Genomic DNA, 25178 nt, shown 5'->3' on the forward strand with positions numbered 1-25178 from the left:
ATCGGTATATCCCGGCACTTAAGATTCCGATAGAGCTATCGAGGTTCTCAGATGGTAGAACGATCCTTCTATTCTCTACAGATATTTTGAGCTTCGTGGGTATCTCAACAGCCCGACTATGCTGCTCAAAAGCAAACCCTGTGGCCTTGGAACTTTTGACGGACCCTGTACCTGATACGGGGTCCGCAGGCAAGACATCTGCATTTTCAGGTTGGGGAAAAAATACCTTCCCTGCTTGTATAGCTAACTTCGCCGGGGAGACATTCAAGGCCATGCATTGGGCAGGGGAAATTGGCTTCTTGCGTCCAAGGATAGCTCGAAATATGTGCCAGGCCTTCGATAAGTTAGCTGCTCCATGGAATGAGTGGCACAGCAGCTGCCAGTCTTGGAGAGCGAGCTGCAGAGTATACTTCTCAACTTCTTGACTGATGCGAGTGAGAGCACGCCTCCGATGGGGTGTCCGGCCGGATCGGCGATACGCCTTGAGAGCCCGAAGCCTACGATTCCACAGATTCAAAAGGTGGGAGTCCAGCTTTGGGGCATCAGACTTGACTGAAAGCTTCGTTGTAGCTTTCTTCTTGGCATCGCTGATCTGAGTAATGAGCTCGTCTAACCCTGTGGGAGCGTTCACCGTACCGAGAATTCTACGAAAATCGTCCCATGAGACGTGCTCCCATATTCGACGGCGTTGTTGCCGCTTTAATGACTTTCGCCCTCGAGGAGCCCATGAGACCACCACGGGATAATGATCACTGCCCATGACATCATCAGCCCTCGACCATAGGATCTCACTGGGATGAGACACTAGTGTCAAGTCTGGGGAAGTGTCTTGTTGACCTTTATGCTGGCCAAGGCGAGTAGGTAGCGCGAGGTCGTTGGCTATGGTCAGTTTCGTTCTGACAATTTGCTGCCAAAGGTTCCTTCCCCTAGCATCTGAGTGATGATATCACCAGCTGCTGTGCATGGCGTTAAAATCACCCCCAACTACAACGCGATCCTGGGGATATATCCTTAAGAAGTGTTGTACAAAAGACATATCTACTCGATATGTCGTAGTACCGAATGATCGCGCATAGACTGAAAAAACTAAGGCTTGTTGGTCGCCATCTAAGCTAAGCCGTACTCCCGCTACCTCCTGCGTCTGCGTGCACCACGCGGAAGTATCTAGTTCAGTGTGGGCCGTGCGCGACAGAACAAGAACGCATGCCTGCCCATTGGCTATTAGAGGCGCAGATCGCGATCCTGGCCCGGGACACCGGTGCTCTATGGAAGGGGTGCAGTAAGGTTTGTACCCTATTAGATTGGGCTTATTAATGCCAGTCTCCTGAAGCAGGACAGCTAGAGGAGGCGTTGGCGTGATGGACAGTCTCCTCTGAAGTTCCGCTTGTTTGCGACGGATTCCTCGGCAGTTCCATTGCAAGAACCATATAGGAGAGTCCGAAGCAAAAATATCACGTGGTTTCGCGCTAATTGCAGCCATTATTAAACTGAAAGGTACGCGGAAGTGAGGATGATGTGTGCCCAATTTCGGGCTCTTGATTCGGAGAAACCTGTGACATTCCCAAGAGTGGGAGCATACGCTTGATCACCTCGGCAGTGACCAGTTCGATAATGCGCGTGAGCTGGTTTTCATCTAAGTGTAGCGTACGCGAACTATCTTTTGCAAGATTCGTTTGCGCGCCGCGTTGCGTATCACGGAGTGTTTCAGCGTAAACCCGATGAATGCGCGCTTGCTTTGGTGCCGTCGCGGTATGCTCAAAAACTGCGGTTAGAGATGAGGTGGCATTCCTCTGACTATTGCTCTCAGATTGTGTGGAGAGCTTGTGCGCGCCTTGCCGTTTAGTTTTATGTTCGCTGTCTCGTGTCTTCTGCATCGGCTGACTTTGTAGTGGAGGGAAGTCCTGATTAACAAGCACAATTGACTCCGAGGCTGATTGCTGTGTACTGACAGGGCTCTTGTGCGCCGTCGTCGACACCGTTTGGTTACCACGTAGAATCTCGGCTTGCTGTTTGCGTTCTTTTCGTCGCGAGACTCGGATACGACGGAAAATGCCATTCCTCAAGGTTTTTGTGGCCTGCCGCCGAGCAGGGCATTTTGGGTCCGTGGCTGCGTGCGGACCTCTGCAATTGCGTCATAGTGGTTCCGTCGGACAAACCTCGAGGTTTCCATGTGCAAGGCGACCGCAGTACGATCATCGACGTTGGTCGACTAGTGGACATGAAATTGCCCTGTGTCCGATTTTGTGACAGGTCTCACATATGATAGACTTCGGGTTATAAGATGTCACCGGAAGGAGTATGCTGTAGAGATGAATTTTTCGGGGAAGTCTGGAGCCCTCAAACGTGATTAGAGCTGCTCCGTTCTTGCCCATAGGCCTGGCGTTTATTATCCTGCACGAGTAGCACCTGAGGTCTGCCATGAGCTGTTCGCTTGTTAACCCATTGGCACGATAAATGGCCCCGCGGATCTGGCCGGGGCGTATGGTTTCATAAGCTTGGATAGGTGTCTCCTTTCCAGAAATTAGGAGACTGCAGTCCAATCAGATGGTCTCTGGCATGCATATGCGATATGTCGACAGGAAACTGATTGCTTCGTTCAAGAGGCCGTACTTGAAAGCCAGAGTGAAAATGAATTTTCCGAAGCTCATCAGCAACAGCTTCGTGCAGCCAGTGTGCGGGGAGTGTCCGTAGTTGTCCAGGTGAGGTTAGCTTAATTATCACAGTGTATTTAACACTGATTGGATCGGCGGCTGCGGCCTTGTTCTTTCGCCTAACAGGCTGCCAATCATCTTCTTCAGTATGCTCATTATCAGCCAAGTGATTGATTCTGCCCATAGGGGTGACTATGGACGCTGAGGCACAGCCTAGCGATCGATAATGCGCATCCGTGAAGCGAGCATTTATAGCTATCTGCGAGTGGGCATGTTTTACGCCGTGTCGTTTGTTCTCAAAGCGAGTGTTTTCTTGAGCCATCCGCGAGGTGCCTGAACCCATCCTCGGTTGCTTGGCAAATTTCGAAAACGGAAAAGTGCAAGATCCTACCTCGGAAGGGGCGCTTCCCAGCTTGTTTTCCGTGGAAAGAACAGAGAATGGGTTGGAGACAGGTATCGTCGCAACCACTTGAATGGCTTCGTCATCTGCCATGCTTTCGTCGGCGCCGAGCACGGCGTCAGGTTGGCCCGTGTTATCTGTGCCGCTGCAAAACGATGTTACCGCGGCGTCTGGCCGAGGCTGCTGCGAAGCCATGTTGGCGGATTCGGCGGTAGGCGTATCCGATGCATCCGGATGGTTTCCTGCGGTAGTCGTTGACGCGGAAGCGTTGAAACCGTCGTCCACAGGTGGCGAGGAACACGATGGGGGTGGCCCATTAATTTTTGGGAGCCTAGCCCAAAACGTCCGGGCCAAAAAGCTTCAAAAAGTCGGAGCGATGCGAACGTGCGTCTGCTCGAGACGGCTGCTTGCAGCGCCACACCAACGAAACTCTTTATTCGGGCTGACTTGCGCCCGCAAAAGAACTGAATCACTCGGTGGCGGCGTAAGCAACAAACGTGCTCGTCGGTTGTCGAACTACGAATCGCGATAAGTTTTATATTCAGCGTGATGGTGTTTGTATTGGGTCGTCCCTCGCGCCTATTTTAAGTGACATTTATTTATCATGTGTTGACAAACGTGTTAGTGACCGGCTTGTATTGACCTCTAACGTTGTTAGGGTATTTAGATACGTGTATTTATTTATTTATTTATTTACAGGATACTGCCAGCCTCAGTTTGAGGCCTTAGGCAGGAGTGGGCATATCAATATTACATCAGAAAACTAACATAACAAAAAAAAACATCGCAAGAATTTAAGTGAGAATAAGAGACGAAATCCAACAGTAATAATAGTAAGGAAAAGTAAAGCGCGACAAAAACAACAAGGCGTGTACACAGCAGCATGACACAACCACGCATGCTCAGTCACTTGAGCAAGAAACGAAATGTACAATGAAAACAATCATGCATATGAAGCACTCAAGGCATTGCGCATAACGACACGATGGTAATTCTATTTTGCTTCAATACTGTTAAGCATGCCGCAGAATGACTGGACCGTCGGGCATTCCACTGTACTCGAGGTGAGCGCATTCCACTCACTTACTGTCCGTGGAAAAAATGAGTTTTTAAACACGTTAGTCCTGCAAGAAAATTCTTTTAATTTTTTCGAATGATTAGATCGTGTTGGGCGCTTAGAAACTAAATTAATGTACACATCCTTATCTATTCCCAGCATATCATGATATAGTAGGTACATATATTTCAGTCTGTCCATATACCGTCTCAATTTTAATGGCTCTAAGTTTGCATTGTTTAGAAGAACCGTCGGAGATACTTGCCAGCTATAACAGTTGAATATAAATCTGACCGATTTTCTTTGAATGCTTTCTAACTGTGTTATGTTTTTCTGGGTATACGGGTCCCATACTACTGAGGCGTACTCAAGAATTGGTCTAATGTACGTTTTGTACGCTAAAAGACGGATTTCTTGTGTTGATTGTCGAAGCGACCTCCTCAAGTAACCAAGCTTGCGCATTGCTTTCTTTGAAATATATGATATATGCTCGTTCCATCTGAGGTCAGATGTAATTACGAGACCCAAGTATTTGTAGCTGCTGACCGTAGACAGAATATTACCGCCAATGCTGTAAGAAAATTTTAAAGGGTTTCGTTTTCGCGTGATTGACATAGCGACCGTTTTCTTTGCATTCATAGTCATTTGCCATGTGGCGCACCATTCTTCTACGCTGGCCAGTGATGAATTCAAACAAACCTGGTCACTGCAGTTATTGATTTCTTGATATAGTATGCAGTCATCTGCAAATAACCTTATTTTCACGTTCACTACTTGTATTATGTCATTGACGAAGATAAGAAAGAAAAGAAAAGGGGCCCAAGGACGGATCCCTGTGGAATGCCCGACTGTACCGGTGCTGAGTCAGAGCGCACACCATCAATAAACGCACTCTGTCGCCGTGATGACAAATATGCAGAAATCCATGCAAGCAGCAGATCATTTTTAAGTATTGGCTGTAGTTTTAAAAGTAGTTTAGAATGAGACACGCGGTCAAATGCCTTTTCGAAATCTATGAATATCATATCAATTTGACCCTGCTTGTCTAAAATTGCTGCGAATTCGTGAATGGTTTCGAGAAGCTGCGTTGTTGTAGATAATCCCTTTCGAAACCCATGCTGCCTGGAATCAATTATGTTGTTGTCATTCAGAAAGACCGAAATATGTTTGAATATAATATGTTCAAGTGTTTTGGCGCATGTGGGCAGCAATGAAATTGGTCTGTACGAAGTGATAAGCGACCGGTTTTCTGTTTTGGGTATTGGGGTAACCTTTGCGTACTTCCAGTCATTTGGAAGTGCTGCACACGATAAAGACTTATTAAACAGAATACACAAATACTTCAAGCACCACTCGGCGTATCTCATAAGAAATGCAGTAGGTATGCCGTCCATTCCAGGCGATTTCTTGATATTTAGATTTAACAAGAGGGATAAAATGCCTTCTTCAGTCACTGAGATATTATCAATGGGTGGCCACTCAATTGAAGGATTAAAGGTTGGCTTTCGACCGTCATCATTCGTAAACACCGAACAAAAAAACTGATTGAAAGTCTTTGCAATCAAACATTTATCTGTTATGGTTTCTCCGTCTATGCAGAAACTGGATAGGGGTTGTTTTTTCGAAGAAAAGTGTCGCCAAAACTTAGCAGGGGAGGAAAGCAGATAATTCTTCAAAGATACACTTTGGTAGTATTCCTTTGCATTTTTAATGGCCATTTTTAGTTGGAGGCGTATGTTAGAAAGTTTACTGGTGTTAATCTCTGTTGGACGCTGACGGTGTTGTTTTCTTATTCGTTTAGCTTTCCGCCCTATCCGTACTATTTTCTTCGTCATCCATGGACGTTTGCTCTGCTGTATACTTAGTTTCGTGGGAACAAAATTCTTGACGCATTTCAGGACTAGGTTCTTAAAGAAAGACCATAGCTCGTTCACACAGCACGTGCTTGATTCAGAAAGCGAGATAAAATCCGACAGCGACCTATCCATGGCGTCTAAGATATCGACGTCTTCAGCGCGCGAAAAGTTTGGAACGAAACTTTTTTTTCTTTCAATGTCAGTGGTACGGCGAAGTTGAACTGTTAAAGATATCATTTTGTGGTCAGATATTCCATCAAATATATGTACTTCGGGATTACGGTTGAGCACTGGATTGCTTACAAGAAATAGGTCTAAAATTGAAGCTGTATCGTTTTGAATTCTGGTGGGCACTTTTACCAACTGAGCCAAGTCATGAAATATTACGAGGTCAGCAAAAGGTTCAGCTTTGCTTGTAAGGGGTTCGGGAAAATCGCTACTCCAGTTTATTGACGGCATATTGAAGTCGCCACCCAAGAGGACATTGCAAGAATAGCTTTGAATGGAACAAAGAAATTCGTTGAGCTCGGAAAGTTTTCTTGTGTAGGTGGACGATAAAAGCCACCCACAATTAAATTGTGCTCATCGAACTGTACTTTAATAATGACGCACTCGATTTCAGGTATATCAGGTAACTTTGAAACAAGCAATGATTGTTGGTAAATAATTGCAACCCCTCCGCCTCGCGAATTTCTATCTTTCCGGTGAATTCCGTAACCTGGTGGTGTTATTTCGTCGTCGGAGATATCAGAGTGAAGCCAAGTTTCTGTAACTATAAGAATATGCGGTTGGTGCGTCATAATAATACTTTCAATGTCATCTGATTTATTAATGATGCTGCGTGCGTTAACGTTGAGGCAACGGAGTGGCTTTTTGACATGGGTTTCGGTTCACTGGGGCGGTGACGGTGGGTTATGTGCGTCTACTGTTGGTCTGCCTGTGGGAATCCTTCCGTTACTTGCACTATCCCAAAGGAACAGTTCGCCGTTAATTCTAATTTTGTCGTACACTAGTTGCACTTTCCCTCCAGCTGCTCTAATTTCCGAAGTACTATCCCAGAGTTTCTTTCTTTTGAGTCTTGTAGGTGCTGAAAAATCTTCCGAAACTGAGAATGCTTTTTTCTTCAATTTGGAACAATTCTTTAGAATGGTCATTTTTTCGCGGTGGTCGAAGAGCTTAATTATTACCGGGCGTGGTCTAGTCCCTTGTTTGCGCCCAATCCTATGTATACGCTCTACCGAAGACACTTGCACTCCAAGGGTGTTCTCAAACACGCCCTCAATCACAGCTTCCTTCAAATCGTCTTGAGTTTCTTCATCTTTTTTTTTTGACCCCGAAAATGACTACCTAATTGTGCTAACCGATCATGTAGGTTCAAAACCAAGCGCCATCCTTGAAGACATAGTCACCATTTTCACCAGTGAATCAAAAGGGCTCCGTTTCACGCATGAAGTTCCCCACAACAATAGCCGGCAGTTTCTTGATTTGAAACTTCAATTTAAGCAGGACCGCCATGTTTGTTGGTCCTACAACCCGAGATCGTGCAAAGAGCTACTGCCTTTTAGTAGTGCACATTCCAAGCTAATTAAGCGCGGAATCGTTGCGACATGCTTGAATGCAGCCTTGGATAAATCGTGTGAGCATGAGATGGCACAGAGCTTCGATGCGCAAATTGAACGCATTCATCAAGCCGGGTACCCAGAACACCTCATCACCAGTATTAGTGAAGTCCTGGTTAAGAAGCGCAAGCGGACGTTGATGGGAGAACAGGATCAAAAAAACAAGGATAAAGAAAAACAACCGACGGTGGTGATTTCCTATATTCACCGGCTTTCGCACAACTTGAAGAAAGTGGCCAGCAGATATAAGATCAATGTGGTGCTTTCTGCTCCCTGCAAGCTGTCGCGCGTTTGCACTTTCAACAGAGTAAGAAAGGTTAAGCAGTGCAAAAAGAAACACCAAATTCGCGCCACTGAATGCACGGCTGATGTTGTGTATGTTGTTCCTCTAAGCTGCGGCAAGGAATATATCGGCCAGACAGGTCAGTGCTACAATGAAAGAGTGAGGCAGCACAAGATTGCTGTAAAAAATGGCTATGGCAGCCACATGGCCACTCACTGCAAAAGCTGCAAATGCCGTCCTGGTTTTGAGAACACCAAGTTCATTGCAAGGTCAAAAGACAGATTAGAGCGTGAAATAATAGAAGCCTATTACATCAAGCAGAGGGGCGATATCTGCATAAGCAAGCCATCTGTGTCATTGTCAGAACAAGAGATTAGGTTTCTGAGTGGGTCTCTGTCAGCGGTATAATCTTTGCTTTGGTCCGTTTGGCACGTGTATCTTTGTTAAATCACCCCTTGTATCTGGTTTGTCTGTATCTTTTTGCATGCAGTGTGGTTCTTAAGTGGTTTTTCTGTGAATAAACTCAGTTGGAAGTTGGCGCCAGTGCTGTCCTGTTGTGCGTGTTGTCTTCGTTTTTTAGCGCCAGTACGCCTTTTGCGTAAACATGTAATGGCCTGAGGGGCGAGTTGGTGCATGATGAAATGAACGGCGGCGCAACAAGAAGAACACAACAAGAGAGGGGACACCACATGCGCACACTGCCAACTGTTTATTGCATGGAAAGGTGGCATATTTAAACATACAGCTCAGGCATGACACTCATCGCATTATCTCTCCGAACCCAACACGTGGAAAAAAAAACACAGCAACATCAGGATAAAAGAGAAGAACCCTTAACCTCTGCAGAAAAACTAAAAGATTTTGATAACAGAACTCTGAGCAGGCCATCTCGTAGCAAAAGCAGATTCAAACAATCGTAGCAAAAGCAGAGTCAAACAAGAGAAGCAAAAGCAGTAAAAAAAAATTACAATCGTAGCAAAGGCAGAGTCAAACATATTAAGCAAAAGCAGTCAGAACCCGATAAACAACAAAACGGAAAAAACAAAAACAGTAACAAAGTTAACAACCCGCCTAAAACAAACAACAGACGGCCGCTAGAAAAGCAGGGCTGAAAAGATGCACAGCACATGGCGTCACAAAAAACTGTCAAGAAAGGACACTTCATTTCTACGGAGGGATACTGAAGAGTCGCTAACACAAGTGCTTCCCTTCTTTTTGATCATAAAGGCCTCAAGAATTACGCGTGCCACCTGATCGCGACTCCTGCCCAGAATCCTTATTCCGTTAAGCACTGGCTCACACTTGCAATCTTTACAATGTAGGGGCAAATTCGACCCGCCTCCGTTTTCTAACGACTTTTCATGTTCCCGTGTTCTGTCGTTAATGCAGCGACCTGTCTGACCTATATAGACCCCCCGCACGTCAGTGGGATTTCGTACACCACTCCGACGGCACAAGAAACGAAATGCTTGCCGTGCCTCTTTCCGCACATGGCTTTCTTCTTTTAGTTGATCCGCGAGCATAACCCGTTCAGCTTTCTTGGCGCAGAGAAAACGACAGGAACGTCGTACCGGCCAGCAACTTTCTTCAAGTTGTGCGCCACACGGTGTATATAAGGTATCACTTGTGGTCGCTTTGATTCCGGCTTAGCATGGGATTTTTTCTTCTTTCCTTTCATTTTTTGAAGGAGGGTTTCCGCTACGCTGCAAACAACAGAACACGGGAAGCCAGCCATTTGAGCATGTAGTGTCCCCTCTCTTGTTAGTGTCCTTGTTGCGCCGCCGTTCATTTCATTACGTTCTAAATGTGGCGTTCCAAATCTTTGAAGCGGCGGCCTCTGCTTAGCTGGTGATCGCATCGCATGCCGGCAGACACTGAAGAATTTGCTCTTCGGTGGGCACCTGCCTCGGACTTGGCACCCAGCCATCAGACAGCCCCGGGACACGCCATCGTCGACAGATTCCAACAAAAGCGGCACTCAGTCCGGCCGGGTTGGCCGCACAGCACCCTTCCAGTGAGCTTCCAGCGTTGTGCGCGTGGTGGCAGCACAGGAAAATGAAAAAGGCCGATTCCTCAGACCCAGAGCTTGTCGGTTGGCCGCTTACGCTACGTATATCCTGGTATAGCAGAGCTAAGCCACTGCCAAGTTTGTTTGTTTGTTTTTTTTTTTTGCTCTTTTTCCCAATAAACGTTCAGTTGTTGCGAGTGCGCTCTTGTGTCGTCTTCTTGCGCTCGTTAACCGTGAACGTAAGCACTGATGCAAAATTAAAGACTGAGATAAGACCGCTAGCTCGGGCCACTGCCGCGGCCTCGAAGAGTGCTTGCGGGGGAAGTTCGCGGCCTCCTCGGTGGCGGCAGGAGCCACGCAAACGGAGTGGCGCCACCTTCACAGCTCGTCTCCACCCAAGATGAGGGGCGGAAGAGGAGGTCGGATTGTTTCTCGAGAGGGACGTCTCGGGGAGACAACGGATTCCCACAAGACGATGGCTTTCCGAGTGCATTGGGTAGCACTGTCGAAAAAACCCAGCACCAGTGCAGGAGGTGCGGACAAATGCAAACGGCGGCTGCCTTCGAACCCCTTTCGCGAGTCCCTTACTGCAACTGCCAGCTATGGTGTATGCATGATGGCTGATTTTTCTTCGTATTCGATGGGGAAGGCGTAATTGTTGCTCAAACGGAATAGCACGCTCTGTTTACTCATGTCCCCACCTCTACAACATGCAGGGCAAATGGCTTTAATTTGTTAATTTTACGCAAGAGTGCTTTCGAGAGAAACTTAAACACTTCCGGTAAGTCAACAGTGACCGAATGTTTACGGCCTTCTCCCCAACATCATCATCATCAGCCTGACTACGCCCACTGCAGGGCAAAGGCCTCTCCCGTGTCTCTGCAATTAACCCTGTCCTTCACCAGCCGCGGCCACCATATCCCCGCAAATTTCTTAATCTCATCCGCCCACCTAATTTTCTGCCACCCCCTGCTACGCTTGCCTTCTCTTGGAATCCACTCCGTTACCCTTAAGGACCAGCGGTTATCTTGCCTTCGCATTACATGCCCTGCCCAAGCCCGCTTCTTCCTCTTGATTTCAACTAGGATGTCATTAACGCGCGTTCGTTCCCTCACCCACTCCGCCCGCTTCCGATCTCTTAACGTTACACCTATCATTTTCCTTTCCATAGCTCGCTGCGTTGTTCTTAACTTAAGCTGAACCCTCTTTGTTAGCCTCCACGTTTCTGCCCCATAGGTGAGTACCGGTAAGATACAGCTGTTGTATACTTTTCTCTTGAGGGATATTGGTGAACTGCCATTCCTGATCTGAGAGAACCTGCCATATGCGCTCCACCCCATTCTTGTTCTTCCAGTTATTTCCCTCTCATGATCCGGATCAACTGTCACTACATGCCCTAAATAGACTTATTCTCTTACTACTTCCAGCCCCGCGCCACCAATTGCGAACTGCAGTTCCCTTCCTAGGCCGTTGAACATTACTTTGGTTTTCTGCATGTTAATCGTTTAGCCCCACCGTTCTGCTCTGCCTGTCTAATTCATTGATCATCAACATCCGCACTAGGCAAAGACTCGAAAACCTGTGCCGGCAAGAAGCACTGTGGCGGCAGTATACCTCCCCCTGAGCACAGATTCGAAAGGAAGAAGATGTGCCACGCAAATGTGAGCAAGCGCCGGGAAGAATCGAAATCTACGAAGGAAGTCAGTTTACGGTTAGCCTGCTCGGATAACAGTTTTTATATTGCAAAACGACCGAATGAAACACATGAGATTATTTCGCTCGTTCATCCTTCGACTCCACTTTTTAAGGAGAATGAGGGATTGTCTTACCAGAAGATATATATATATATATGTATATATATATATATATATATGTATATATATATATATATATATATATATATATATATATATATATATATATATATATATATATATATATATATATATATATATATATATATATATTGCCACGTATCATTGTAGCGTCCGTTCGTTCGCGCAAGGCCGCAGAAAAGGGGTGTTATCATTTTTGTTCGTGACGCGAGAAGCGACCGGACTTATCTCGATTGTTCACAGCCATGAACAGCTGCATCTACGTGTTTCTAGATTACTCTAGATAATCTCGACCTGTTATCTCGAAGTTTCCTTGCCGGCTTTAAATTGAACGATGCCGCGAGCAGCGGACATTTCGTAGTTCGACGATTGACGAGCACGCTTGTTGCTGCCCGAGCTCGTCCAGACCCAGCGAAGGTTTTTTTCGGCGCTGGCTTCCTGAGAAGTTTCATCGACAAGTGCAGGCGGGCCCCGGATCCACTGCGACCCGGAGGTTCCGCAACCAGCCTCCCCCGCCCAGGCGCCGTGCCTTTGCCGGTGCTCGGGCAAACTGCGTGAAGTTCGTGCAAGCAGCAGCCCAGCCGGTCACCCGTGACGTCATGGGAGGCCCGGGACCTGCTGCCCCTCCCGTGTTCCGTGCGCCGCCCCCAAAGGCGCACTGTTTTTCATTTACAGTTACTTCCGACGCGACAGCTGACGACATCGTCGACGGCATCGAGTTGGTTGTCGGCCCGAAAGGGCTAGAGAGCCTCCAGCACCATGGAGGCATGAAGTTCTGCGTCGCCATGGCCTCGGCTGCGGCGGCGGAGAAGATGCTCGTGGAAGGCGCCTTCAACGTGAACGGCACTTCCGTCCCAGTAGCCTGCGTGGGTCCTGCCGTGGTCCACGTGACGGCTTTTCGTGTGCCGCTGTTCGTGGGAGACGCGGCGCTGGCAGCGGCACTGAGCTCCTACGGCAAGGTGCTTGACATCACCCATCCCGTCCTCAAGGGCCGTCGTCACGTCGGCAACGGGACGCGCGTGGTCCGGATCGAGATGAAGCAGGCGGTGCCGAACTTCTTGACCGTCCAGGGCCACCGCGTCATGTTTGACTACCGAGGCGTCCGGAAGGTGTGTTCCCGCTGCGGGCAGGACGGCCACATCGGCGCGGCGTGTCGAACGCCGCGGTGCGCTCGCTGCGAGGTGTTCGGCCACGACACGGCCGGATGCGGAGCGGCTTGCAGGCGCTGCGGTGGAAGCCACGCCACAGCGGACTGCCTGCGACCACGGTCCTATGCGGCGGCCGCCGCCTCGAGAAAGGAACCGAGCAAGGACAACGTGGTCGCAGAAACGCGGAGCACACCAACTGTCCGGACGCCTGTTGCCGACGCGGACCTTACGACCAGCAGCCCGAGGGAGCCCGAGCCCACCCCCGCGACGGAGGTGCCCGTGAAGGAGCAGCTCGAGGGGACGCCTTCAAACGAGGTGGAGCCGTTCGGTGCTGTTTTCGCGGAACCCTTGCCGCCGCTACCCCGCACAGCTTCCTTCAACACCGAGAGCAGCAGCGGCGATGAGTCGAGCGTGGCGTCGGGTGACCTGGTGGACGTACCGGACAAAGTCACGCCGCTTCGCCTGACAGGGGACTTGACGTGCGGCCAGGTGTCAGGAACGACGACTCTTGGAGGTGCGGACGACGCGCGCTTCCCGTCACCAGCCAGCCACACCCTCCCATCGGCGACCCTGGCGTCGGCATCGGCTTCAGCTCCGAGCGTCGCCAAGACCACGCAGCAACCGGTGAGCGAGGCCACAAGCGCCGACGGCCCCGAAAACATGGACTTTTCCCGACCAGACTTCAAACGTGCCCACCCCCAATCATCGGAATCCGAAGGGACTGTTAACGAACGTTCTAGCAAAAAAGTGCCGCGCGCGCCAAGCGCCGCCCATGGAAGCGCTCTTTAGGTTGTATGCTATGCCGTCGGTGCTCTTGGCAGTCATGGCGGTTGTGCATCTCCTCTCCCTGAATGTTCGGGGATTTCAATCCGTAGACAGACAGAGAGAGGTGATGCACTTTGCCAGGGCTAGGGGCGTCGACATCCTGTTTTTACAGGAATGCAACTTCCGTACTTCACTTGATGTGCTGAATTTCACCACCCGGTTTTCTGTTTTTGCTTATTTTTCGTTGACTGATTTTCATATGTGCGGTGTTGGTGTCGTTTTTGTAAACCCCTGCCTGCGCGCGGGTGCTCATTGCACTTTCGGGCTGGACGGCCGCACTCTTGCGGTCGACTTCACACTAAACCAGCGGCGGGTACGTGCGTCGGTTGTATATGCGCCAGCACGGCGGACTAGTAGTTCTGATTTTTTTGAGCGCCTCGACTCATTCCTCCTTGATCCCTACCCCACTTTCATCGTCGGTGACTTCAATTGTGTACTTAACATCGACCGTGACGTCCGCGGACAGGGTCACGGTCGCCGTTATTGCGGTGCCCCCGCGCTCCGCGATCTCGTGACTCAGTTCCGCTTGTCTGACGCGTGGGTGCAGCTTCACGGGGATGCCTTTGGAGCGACGTTTGAGAGAGCACAGTCAGCGAGTCGGATAGACAAATTCTATTTTCCTCCAGAGCTCGCTTCTTTTGTCGTTAGCTGCGAAGTTCTCGAGTTCCCTGCAGGCACGCCGGTGATTTCCGATCACCACCCCTTGTCAGTCAGGCTCGACTTTGGTGAGGACACCCCACGTACTGTTACGTGGCGCATGGACACGAGCCTACTGGCGGACCCGGAAAGCGTGGCGTCGCTGCGTACGGCGTTGGCAGCATCGTGCAAGAGCTTCGTTGCGACTGATTCATGGGACACACTCAAGGCTCGTTGGCAGGCAACTCTGGTGGCGGCCGGTCAAGACCGCAGACGCCGGGTAACTCATGCACTGAATGACACCCTCAAGCGCATCCGTATAGTGCAAAGTGGAGCACCCTTAACCTTTGCCATGAGCGATTACCTGAGTCTACTTAAAGCACGTTACCACGTGTTGCTCTGCCAGTCATCACGGGCAGCTAGTCGTGCACACCAGCTCGGGCGGCCGATATCAGACCCGGCTGTGCTACGACACGTACGCGCAGGCACGGCAGAGGAATTCGCTCCCGCTACTGTGCCTTTCGTGACACTCCCAGACGGCACCCAAAGCAAAACCACGGCCGATATCTGCACGATCTTCGCAAGCCACTTTTCGAACCTGTTCTCTACGGACAGTTGGCTACATCTTCAAGATGGTATGACGGGCTTCTACAAAGTTTTTTCGGAAACTTGCCACGAGTAGCTGAAGAGTTGCATGAAAACCTTTGCGCACCAGCCTCAAGCCAAGAGCTGCACGCCATCCTGCAGAGTATGAATGCAGCCTCTGCCCCCGGTCCAGACGGCATTCCAACAAGTTTTTATTCAAACTTTTTTTACGAGATCCAAGGAGCGCTCCTGAAGATGGTCAACGGCTTCCTCGCGGATGGGTTACGTCCAAACTCTTTCCGCGAATGTCGCATCATACTCATTCCGAAAGCGGGCGGTGACCCCTCCGACCCGCAAGCATGGCGGCCCATAAGCCTCTTAAACGCAGATTACAAAATAGTCACATCTTTACTGAACACAAGAATGCGGACGATCCTACCTCACCTAATCCACCGGGCTCAAACCAGCAGCGTCCCTGACCGCTCTGTGTTTGATGCATTGGCACTCACTAGAGACCTGTTCACATTTGCCAGCAGGACGGGCTTCAGCGGGTGCTTTGTTTCACTAGACCAGGCGAAAGCATTCGATCGGGTGGAACACTCGTATCTGTTCGGAGTCCTTGAAGCTTTCGGATTCCCTCCGCAAATTGTCAGCAGGCTGCGCTTACTTTACGCAGACCTGAACGCTCGTCTCTCCGTAAACGGCCACCAGAGCGCTCCCTTCTCAGTCACCAGGGGCATAAGGCAAGGATGCCCTCTCTCCCCAACATTCTTCGTGTTGTGCCTGGATCCACTCATCCGGCGCATTAACGACAGCCCATCCATACGCGGCTTCCCTCTGCCTGGCCATTGCCAAATCAAGGTATCGGCCTACGCCGATGACGTGTCGCTTTTCCTCAAGGACGAGGATAGCTACGCCGCTTTTTCGCGGCTGTTTCTCGAGTACAGCGAGATATCTGGGGCCCTATTGAACAGGGGAAAAAGCAAGGCACTAAGGTTTGGCACCTTCACACCGAACCTTGCGGGCGAGGTGGAGTGGGTGCAGGGAGTGAAAGTCCTGGGAGTAGTATTCCTCGCCAGCGGAGAAGTAGCCCGCGAAACCTGGACTAACCTCCGCACGAACGCTGAGAAACGCCTCTCGGTGGCGTCGACTTTCCGCCTTTCAATGGCAGAGCGCTGCTATATAGTTAAGTCCACAATCCTAGCCGCATGTTTTTTTGTCGCCCGCGTCGCAAACCCACCGCGCACGTTTGCGCGCAGGCTAACCTCGTCCTGTGGCTCTTTCGTTTGGGCGGGCAAAACCGAACTTGTGTCACGAATGTTCATGCGCCTTCCATCGTACATGGGTGGGTTTGGTATACCTTGTATCCGCACCATGTGCAATGTGCTCGCCTTGCGAGGAGTACGAGATCTTGTACGCAACCCAGACTATCCCGGGAGAACACTCCTCACATACTTTCTGGGTACAGCGCGTAACGTGTTTTTTTCACAACACGTGGTTGGCCCTACAGCCGAGCAGCCGCCGGCATTTTTCGTTAATGTGCGTCGCACACTGACGTCGTTGACTGCCAGCGTGCCCGATCTGGATGTTGATGAAACCCCGCCCTCCAGAATGTGTGAAGCACTAACGGTCGCTGCGCTGACCCGCGAACAACTCCAGAAAACGAGACGGGCACGCTGGCGCCAACTGACCTCAGCTACGCTTCCTGCAGATGTCAGGGACTTCGGCTGGCTGCGAGGCTGGCGGGTCCTGCCCACAAGAGACCGCCTTGCGGCGTGGGGCGTGGCGCCCTCCGCCCGATGCCCGCAGTGCGGTCTGCTTGAAACTTTGCAGCACGCAATGTTTGAGTGTGTAGTTGCGCGCACCTTTCGGACATTAGTGTCACGCATGTTTTTAACCCGCCTCGAAGCGCGCACTAGTTCACGCGAACTGTTCACAAATATGCTCTTGTGTGTCGGCATGTTCGTTTTGTGGCGGCAGCGTGGAGTGGCATCCTTAAATGGGCGTCCGCAAAGAACAATGTTCCCAATGTTGCAGCGCCTGCGCACGCGCCTCTTTGAACAAGCATGCATGGACGCTCTGTCAATGAGCGAGGCCGAGTTCTTGCGCAAATGGTCGACATACTTTATCGTCCTGCGCGGCCGTCGAGTATCGGCATTTTTACTGCATTACTGACGTGCTCAGTGCTGCGTCACTGCGCATGTGCTTGACTGATCAGAGAATTAAGTTCATCTGTTTTGTTTTGTATTTTCTATGTTAAAACAGAAAAAATAAACTTCTCTTTCTACACCGCGTGGCGCCCTCCGCCCGATGCCCGCAGTGCGGTCTGCTTGAAACTTTGCAGCACGCAATGTTTGAGTGTGTAGTTGCGCGCACATTTTGGACATCAGTGTCACGCATGTTTTTAACCCGCCTGGAAGCGCGCACTAGTTCTCCCGAAGTGTTTCAAAATATGCTCTTGTGTGTCGGCATGTTCGTTTTGTGGCGGCAGCGTGGAGTGGCATCCTTAAATGGGCGTCCGCAAAGAACAATGTTCCCAATGTTGCAGCGCCTGCGCACGCGCCTCTTTGAACAAGCATGCATGGACGCTCTGTCAATGAGCGAGGCTGAGTTCTTGCGCAAATGGTCGACATACTTTATCGTCCTGCGCGGCGGTCGAGTATCGGCATTTCTACTGCATTACTGACGTGCTCAGTGCTGCGTCACTGAGCATGTGCTTGACAGATCAGAGCATTAAGTTCATCTGTTTTGTTTTGTATTTTCTATGTTAAAACAGAAAAAATAAACTTCTCTTTCTACGCCGCCGCCGAGTGACTCAGTTCTTTTTTGGGCGCAAGTCAGCCCAAATAAAGAGCTTCGTTTCTAAGACTGGTTGGTGTCTTCCTGACCACTGCACTGCCGTCACTACAACGTGACATCTGGTGGAGGTGCTGGGTAGCCTTCCAGGTACCGGACAACCCCTGCAGGTCGTGACGCCAGCCCTTTGAGTTATTCGCCGAAAGACCTGACTCCAGTCTACCACGCAGCCTCTGGAGCCTCCAGCCACGACTTACGCCGCAGCAGTGCGCCGTCCCGCACCTCGACGACGGGACCCAAGCCCCTATCGCCATTAGCCAGCTGCGTTGGAGCGCCGCCCTCTCGCTCCAACACGCCCGTCCTACGAGCGTCGCACACGGCCTAAGAAATGCGACGAGTGGAGAACACCCGACCAGCGCCGAACACTATGCTTCCACTGTGGAGAAGCCGGTCACATTCTCCGGTACTGCCCATACAGGAGAATGGGCATCCGAGGGTTCCCTTACGACGCCCCACGACCCCAACCCGGCCAGCGACCAGCCGAAATCGAGGATTTTTTGCGTCGGGAAGGATACTCATCGCCGAGCCGCCTATCGCGTTCTCCGTCGCCATCGTCACCGCGCTAAGTATCTCCTAGCCGAGGCTACGCAGTGCGTGGACGCTTCCCCAGACCCCGAAGGTTAAACTGAATAAAGCAGCCTCTGGAGGTGAGGTTGCTTCTGAGCGCAAGAACTAAGATCTTCCATCGACGAAAACAGAAGACCATGCCCCCTACGACGACGACGAACCCTACGACAACGACGAACCCTACGACAACGACGACGCCTACGACGACGACTCCTACGAAGACGACGACTCCTACGAAGACGACGACTCCTACGAAGACGACGACTCCTACGAAGACGACGACTCCTACGAAGACGACGACTCCTACGAAGACGACGACGATCCCGACGACGACGACGATCCCGACGACGACGACGATCCCGACGACGACGACGATCCCTACGACGACGACAAATACGACGACAAATACGACGACAAATACGACGACAACACCGACGACAACACCGACGACAACACCGACGACAACACCGACGACGACGACGACACGGCCAGACTTGAAGCTTTTACCGCTGCCCTTACGCCTTATTAGGAACGCTAAAGGACTCTAAGTTCTCAAAGCATTCTCCGTGTTTAATTTCAATTTAAAGCATCGAGACGATGCTTCTTTGGAAGGGGGGTAATGCCACGTATCATTGTAGCGTCCGTTCGTTCGCGCAAGGCCGCAGAAAAGGGGTGTTATCATTTTTGTTCGTGACGCGAGAAGCGACCGGACTTATCTCGATTGTTCACAGCCATGAACAGCTGCATCTACGTGTTTCTAGATTACTCTAGATAATCTCGACCTGTTATCTCGAAGTTTCCTTGCCGGCTTTAAACTGAACGATGCCGCGAGCAGCGGACATTTCGTAGTTCGACGACTGACGAGCACGTTTGTTGCTTACGCCGCCGCCGAGTGACTCAGTTCTTTTTTGGGCGCAAGTCAGCCCAAATAAAGAGCTTCGTTTCTAAGACTGGTTGGTGTATTCCTGACCGCTGCACTGCCGTCACTACAACGTGACAATATATATATATATATATATATATATATATATATATATATATAATGCAGCAAAAAAAGTGGAAAATCTTGGCACGGTATGTAGTAGTAAAAACGTAGACCAACGTTTGAAATGCTTGAAACAATTTATTGACATTTCGACCATTGATTCTGACGAAGGCCGTTCCACGGTCGAAACGTCAATAAATTGTTTCAAGCGTTTCAAACGTTGGTCTACGTTTTTACTATATATATATATATATATATATATATATATATATATATATATATATATATATAAGGGATAACAAAATCTTCAAGGCAACTGATTAAAAATATAATAAGTTGGGGAAGTCACATTAAAAAACTTAACAGATTTATTCAACGTTTCGACCAGGGACTGGTCTTTTTCCCTGGTCGAAACGTTGAATAAATCTGTTAAGTTTTTCAATGTGACTTCCCCAACTTATTATATATATATATATATATATATATATATATATATATATCTATATAAAGGAAGGGGATGAGGGGCTCGTTATAAATATGACAGAAGCCAACAGCCACAGCAACCAAGGGGCACAGGGGATTTTTTTTAAGTTATTTATTTTGTGGTGTTGATCAATTTAGAATATTACTGAATATGTTATCGTTTAAAGATTACTGATTAGAAAAGCAGAAGAAAAAACAACCACCTGCCGCCGGTGGGATCCGAACCCACGACCTCCGAATTACGCGTCCGGTGCTCTACCTCTGAGCTACGGCGACGGCTGTCAATTCTTCTGCTTTCGGGGGTATTTATGTTTACAAGTAACCTAACCTTGAGAGTGTTCATCAGCGCCACCCACGATCCTGGATATATCGAACTCGAAGGGGATCGCGAAAAAGTTCGATATATCAATAATTCGAAATATAAAATATGCCTATTAGACGCTTATTTTAAAATTGCGCAAATCTCGGACAATTTCCCGGGATCGTAGCAAGTGGGAACTTACCGATTTACTCCTCTTAAGTCCACAAAAACGATAGCACAACTCCACGATCAGCGCGCTTTATTTCGCAAGAAAAAAGTCAGTGAGCTTTGCTTGCCTCTTCCTCTGCACCATGCAGTTCATTAAGCTGTCCTCAAGCTTGTTGATAGTATCCAAATGAGAAAGTCCAGTGCCCTCCGTTGCGCCACAACAGCGATGAATGATGCTGAATGCGGATGCAAGTTCAGCCGCAGTGCATGGCGGCTGGGCCTCTTCGCCACAATCTTCGTCACTGCTCGGGTCCGCTTCCTCGGTATCGATGATGGCAGCCACGATGTGAGCATCAGAAATTAGGCGTCTGCGGGCCTGCGGCCAGCACGGTTTCCCTCTTCCCAGCTCCTTATGGCCATTCCCATTTCCTTTCACACCCCCCACAAAGTTCCCATCACGTGACTAAGAGCGCAGCTGTCCAAGGCCAGCGCCGCGTGAACTCCTATTAGGAGAAGCCCATTTGCAGGAGCGCGCGCTAGTGGAAGAAGCCCACTTCCAGGGTGGCGCATACTGGGAGAAGCGCACTTGCGGGGGCTCGGCATGGCACGGAGTTCGGTATATCAAATATAGGGTGCACAGGAGTTCGATAAACGTAAACAAATTTGCTATACTTTTGCATGAGATTCCCAAGGGGATTCTACATCGGTTCGATATAAGCAATAATTCGATATATCCGGGTTCTATATATCCGGGATCGACTGTATATATATATATATATATATATATATATATATATATATATATATATAAACGTATTTCGGTTGACACACGGTAGAAAAACAACTTTATTCTAACGTTTCGACCAGGGTCTGGCCTTCGTCAGAGACCCTGGTCGAAACGTTAGAATAAAGTTGTTTTTCTACCGTGTGTCAACCTAATTACGTTTATGTTCTACCGGATCCATCCGATCTTCACCCCCTTCTTATATACATATATATATATATTTATATATATAGCTTCTTTTCGGCTGTCGCGAAAGGGATCAACTTCAAGTTGTTCGTGAGAGAATGCATTTGTGTTAATCGCAGCTCATAATCATCGTGTCACACCAGATGACCGAGCAGTTGCGACTTGCCTGCTTCTGCGTTCCACAGCAGCACGTATGCGCACAGCCTCCGCGTGTAGCAGACGATGCGCCCCACATTTTGGGCGGAACTGCGAAACTGGTTTGTTCCCCGCACCAGTGTGTTTTTTCTTGTCTGCTGCCGTGGAGATTGATGCGCGTAACTGAAGGAGGAATGCACTCACCGGACTCCGGAAGGCGTCCTCTTGCCACTGGCCACACGACCGCTGGACGCAGCACGCGACGAAGCCCGCGACGCACAGGAAGCGCAGCATCGCCGAATGGCCCTCGAGGAAATGGCCTCTCTGGGTCGCGGTCTCTCGGTCGCTCGGCCGGCGGGGCCAACAAGCACCGCCCAAGGCCGCCGGTATAGCGACGCACAAATTTCGGACACCCTTGCTCGGCTCTCACCCTTGAGCGCACGCAAATATTACGCGCCTATAGTCAGAGCTGTGCATTCGCTGAGCGATTGGCCTGCTAGTTGGGCCAGTTCCGGTTTCTTCGGAAACGGTGTTTCCCACAGGGTGAAGTGACAAACGTCGATGTCTGCGTAGCGTCTCCTGCATAAAACAAGCTCGGCACCTTAGACAGACAGTCTAACGAAAAAGGCTCTCCAAAATCTAGGTGTGCAAAAAAGAATGGGCGCCTTCGGCTTCATTGAGCCCCGTGCACTCTCAGCGGTTTCCGACGATCCGCTTTTCTTCGGTAAAACGTATACGTTTGCCAGACGGGCAGACAGAGCCCGTGATCCCTCGAGGGGCGTGCCGATTTATTAAAATCCGCTGGCACCATGGTGTCCGGTTTGCGGCACGTAATTAATGAGTGGCACCGTGAGCTTCAGAATTTTCATGCGACCATTTCGAGAAAAGCCGGCGTGTGTGTACAAGCAGATGGTACAGAAATTCCTAGCGTGTGCAAGAAAAGTAAAGGGACGCCACAAAGCGGCCCTGTAACGCAAACAGCAAGCCAAGCATCGCCGCTTCCGACCATCCTATACGTATCGTTCGTGTAATAATAATAATAATAAATTTATTCACATCACGCATACATGATGCCGGAGGCCTGCGGAACAAGTTGTCACAATGACAGCTTGACAAGGCCACAGGCCCCCGCACTGGCAACATCACACAGTGGTCAGCAAAATATATAACTAAACACAGAAGTTCGCACTAGTTACATAAAACTACGGCATTCAACGTTACAGAAAACCGTGCTACAGGTCAAGAACTACAAGTTACATGTATTCAGATTCCACCATACATTGGAAAAAAAAATAAATAAAAGTCAGAATTCACATTCAACAAAACAACAGTTATTACATTGAAACAGATAACCTATACAAAGCATCATTAGGAAAGAGAGCATGAAATTCCGACAAGTGTTTATCGCCGGAAATGAAACTATAACCAGTGAACTAGCGATATTAAGTTTTTTTTTTTAAGTACTGAAGTGATCACGAAGTTTCTTGAAAGTAATGCTCTCCAGTTCTATATTGTCCTTATGCAGTGCGTTTAACAATCTTGGAAGCCGGTTTTTTAGCATTTGCAAACCATACGTTGTCCTGCACGTGTCAACTTGCCATCGCTCAAACTTTCGCGTGTTATATGTAGTGGAGTGAGTGTTTAGGTTTGCTAGGTGGCTTAAAAAACACGTATTATTCTTCACCTCCTTTTTATATTGTTTGCTGAGGCCATAGTCATATGTCTTAGTAACAGGTAATACACTATATGCTGCAAATAAGGGTTCAGAGGGATAGCACATAGGAACGTTTGCAACAGCACGTAGGAACCTTTTTTGCAGAATATGAATTTTATGAAGATTTCCTTGTGTTGTAGAGGCCCAAACTAAATGGCAGTAGTTAAGTCTTGAACAAAATAAGGCATTATACAGTAACATCATTACATTACAGGGTAGTAAACTTTTGTTTCGGTATATCAGTCCAACTACTTGCGAGAGTTTCTTTGCTAAATAATTGATATGCTCATCCCAATACAAGGTCTCGTGAAAAACAACACCTAATGTTTTAATACAAGGTACTATTTCAACTGGGGTTGAATTTAGTAAGGCACTTTCATTTATTGCTATGCTTCTCTGTCTGGCGTGAAATAAAACTGCCTTTGTCTTTTGTACATTTATTTTTAAAAGGTTGTCTTCTGTCCACTTTTCTAGCTTAGCGAGAATTTCGTTAGCATGAAGAATTACTTGGTGGGTTTCTTTTGATGACCAAAATACACTTGTATCATTTGCGTAGATGACAAATTTCACTGCTCGAGCTATACTGACAATATCATTTATGTAGAGATTAAAAAGAAAAGGCCCTAAAGTACTGCCTTGCGGCACGCCACAAGGAACTGCTAGAGGATTTGAGTCAAACCCTTCTATGTCTACTATTTGCTTTCTATTTTTTAAGTATGACTGGATTAGCGAGGCAGCTACGCCCCGAAACCCATACCTTTCTAGCTTCTTAAACAGCAAATCATGATTGATAAGGTCAAAGGCCCTTGAAAACTCTATAAATATGCCTAGTATGACGTTTCTTTTTTCAATATGGTCTAAAATGTACTCTTTTTGTGCAATAAGTGCCGATTCAGTGCTAAGGCCTTTACGGAAACCATACTGGCAATCAACTATTATATTATGTTTCTGTTCAAATTTCGAAAATCGCTTGAGAATGATTTTTTCAAGTGCCTTTGATAGGATAGGTAATACGGAAACTGGTCGGTAATTTCCCATATTATTCTTGTCACCTTTCTTATACAGTACATTCATGCGAGCAATCTGCATTTGGTGTGGAAATACCGCTTGTGCAAGGCATAAATTGAATACATAACTTATGCAGGGTGCAAGAAAAGAGATGACATGTTTCAAGGGCTTCACTTGCAATCCATCAATATCAATAGCGCTGCTATTATTTAGGCTACCTATTACTTCTGTTACCTCAGCGTCGCTAACAGGATCAAGAAAAACTGAGCTGCTATTGCAATAAACAGTCTCTAGATTATTATGCACTGTAATTTTACCCAGCAGTGTTCACAATATGATTCTTAAAAGCATCAGCTAACGCTTCACCTGACAACCTGGTGCCATTGTTTTCAATTTCGCGAACTGACTCATTCTTAACGTTGTAGTCTAACAGTGACTGTAGGTTACTCCATAGCGCATTAGACCGTTCAGAAAGTTAGTTGAATAAGTTATTAAAATGCTGTTTCCGTGCTCGTTTCACCTCTTTATCTAAACGATTGCAGAAGGTTCTAAATTTCTTCAAATCTTCTGGGTCTTTGCTTTTAATAAACCTGCTAAACATTGTATTTTTCTCCTGTATTTTCGCTGCCAGGTCAGGGGTAATCCATGGTTTACGGATTTTTGTGTTTCCAGGGTGTCTCAGCTAACTTCGACCAAGATTTTAAAAAAAACCTAAGCTTTCTTCAGAACTTAAACCACGTGGATGTTTTTAGGTTTTATCTAAAGCTGCAGTGCCATTTTTTCGCTCGTCCTATTTGAATAATTAGTCGAGATAAATAAATTAACTTTTTAAATATAGCTTGAAACGTTCAAGCGTCAATAACAAAAGTTGTGGATCTTTTGTAGCTGTAGCGATGCTGCGGCGTGACTTTGGTAACGGCAACTGCTTCGCCCGGTGTGCGCACCCACCCCTTCATTCTTTCGAGAGTTGTCCTGCACGCCGGTAACCCCTGGCTTACGTTGGTGCGCGTGAAAGCTGTGCGCTGCTAGCTACCTTCGAACGGAAAAGTTGCCTGCCCCGCCCCTGCTCGTCTTTTTCGTCACTACTA

At 48.5% G+C, this 25178-nt stretch overlaps 1 protein-coding gene across 1 annotated transcript in view; it reads right to left on the bottom strand.

The window, feature by feature from the left end:
* The window catches only part of LOC149326610 (lipase member M-like), a 261176-nt gene extending 239514 nt beyond the window's left edge, over nucleotides 1-21662 (bottom strand). The window contains exon 1 of the mRNA XM_089564634.1: nucleotides 21573-21662. Coding sequence (XP_089420760.1) covers nucleotides 21573-21662 — 90 coding nt within the window. The remainder of the gene's footprint in view (nucleotides 1-21572) is intronic.
* Between the last annotated feature and the right edge of the window lie 3516 nt (nucleotides 21663-25178).

Source organism: Amblyomma mixtum, chromosome 10 (genome assembly GCF_055824585.1).
Source record: "Amblyomma mixtum isolate Tamu chromosome 10, ASM5582458v1, whole genome shotgun sequence".
Classification (NCBI taxonomy): Eukaryota; Metazoa; Arthropoda; class Arachnida; order Ixodida; family Ixodidae; genus Amblyomma; species Amblyomma mixtum.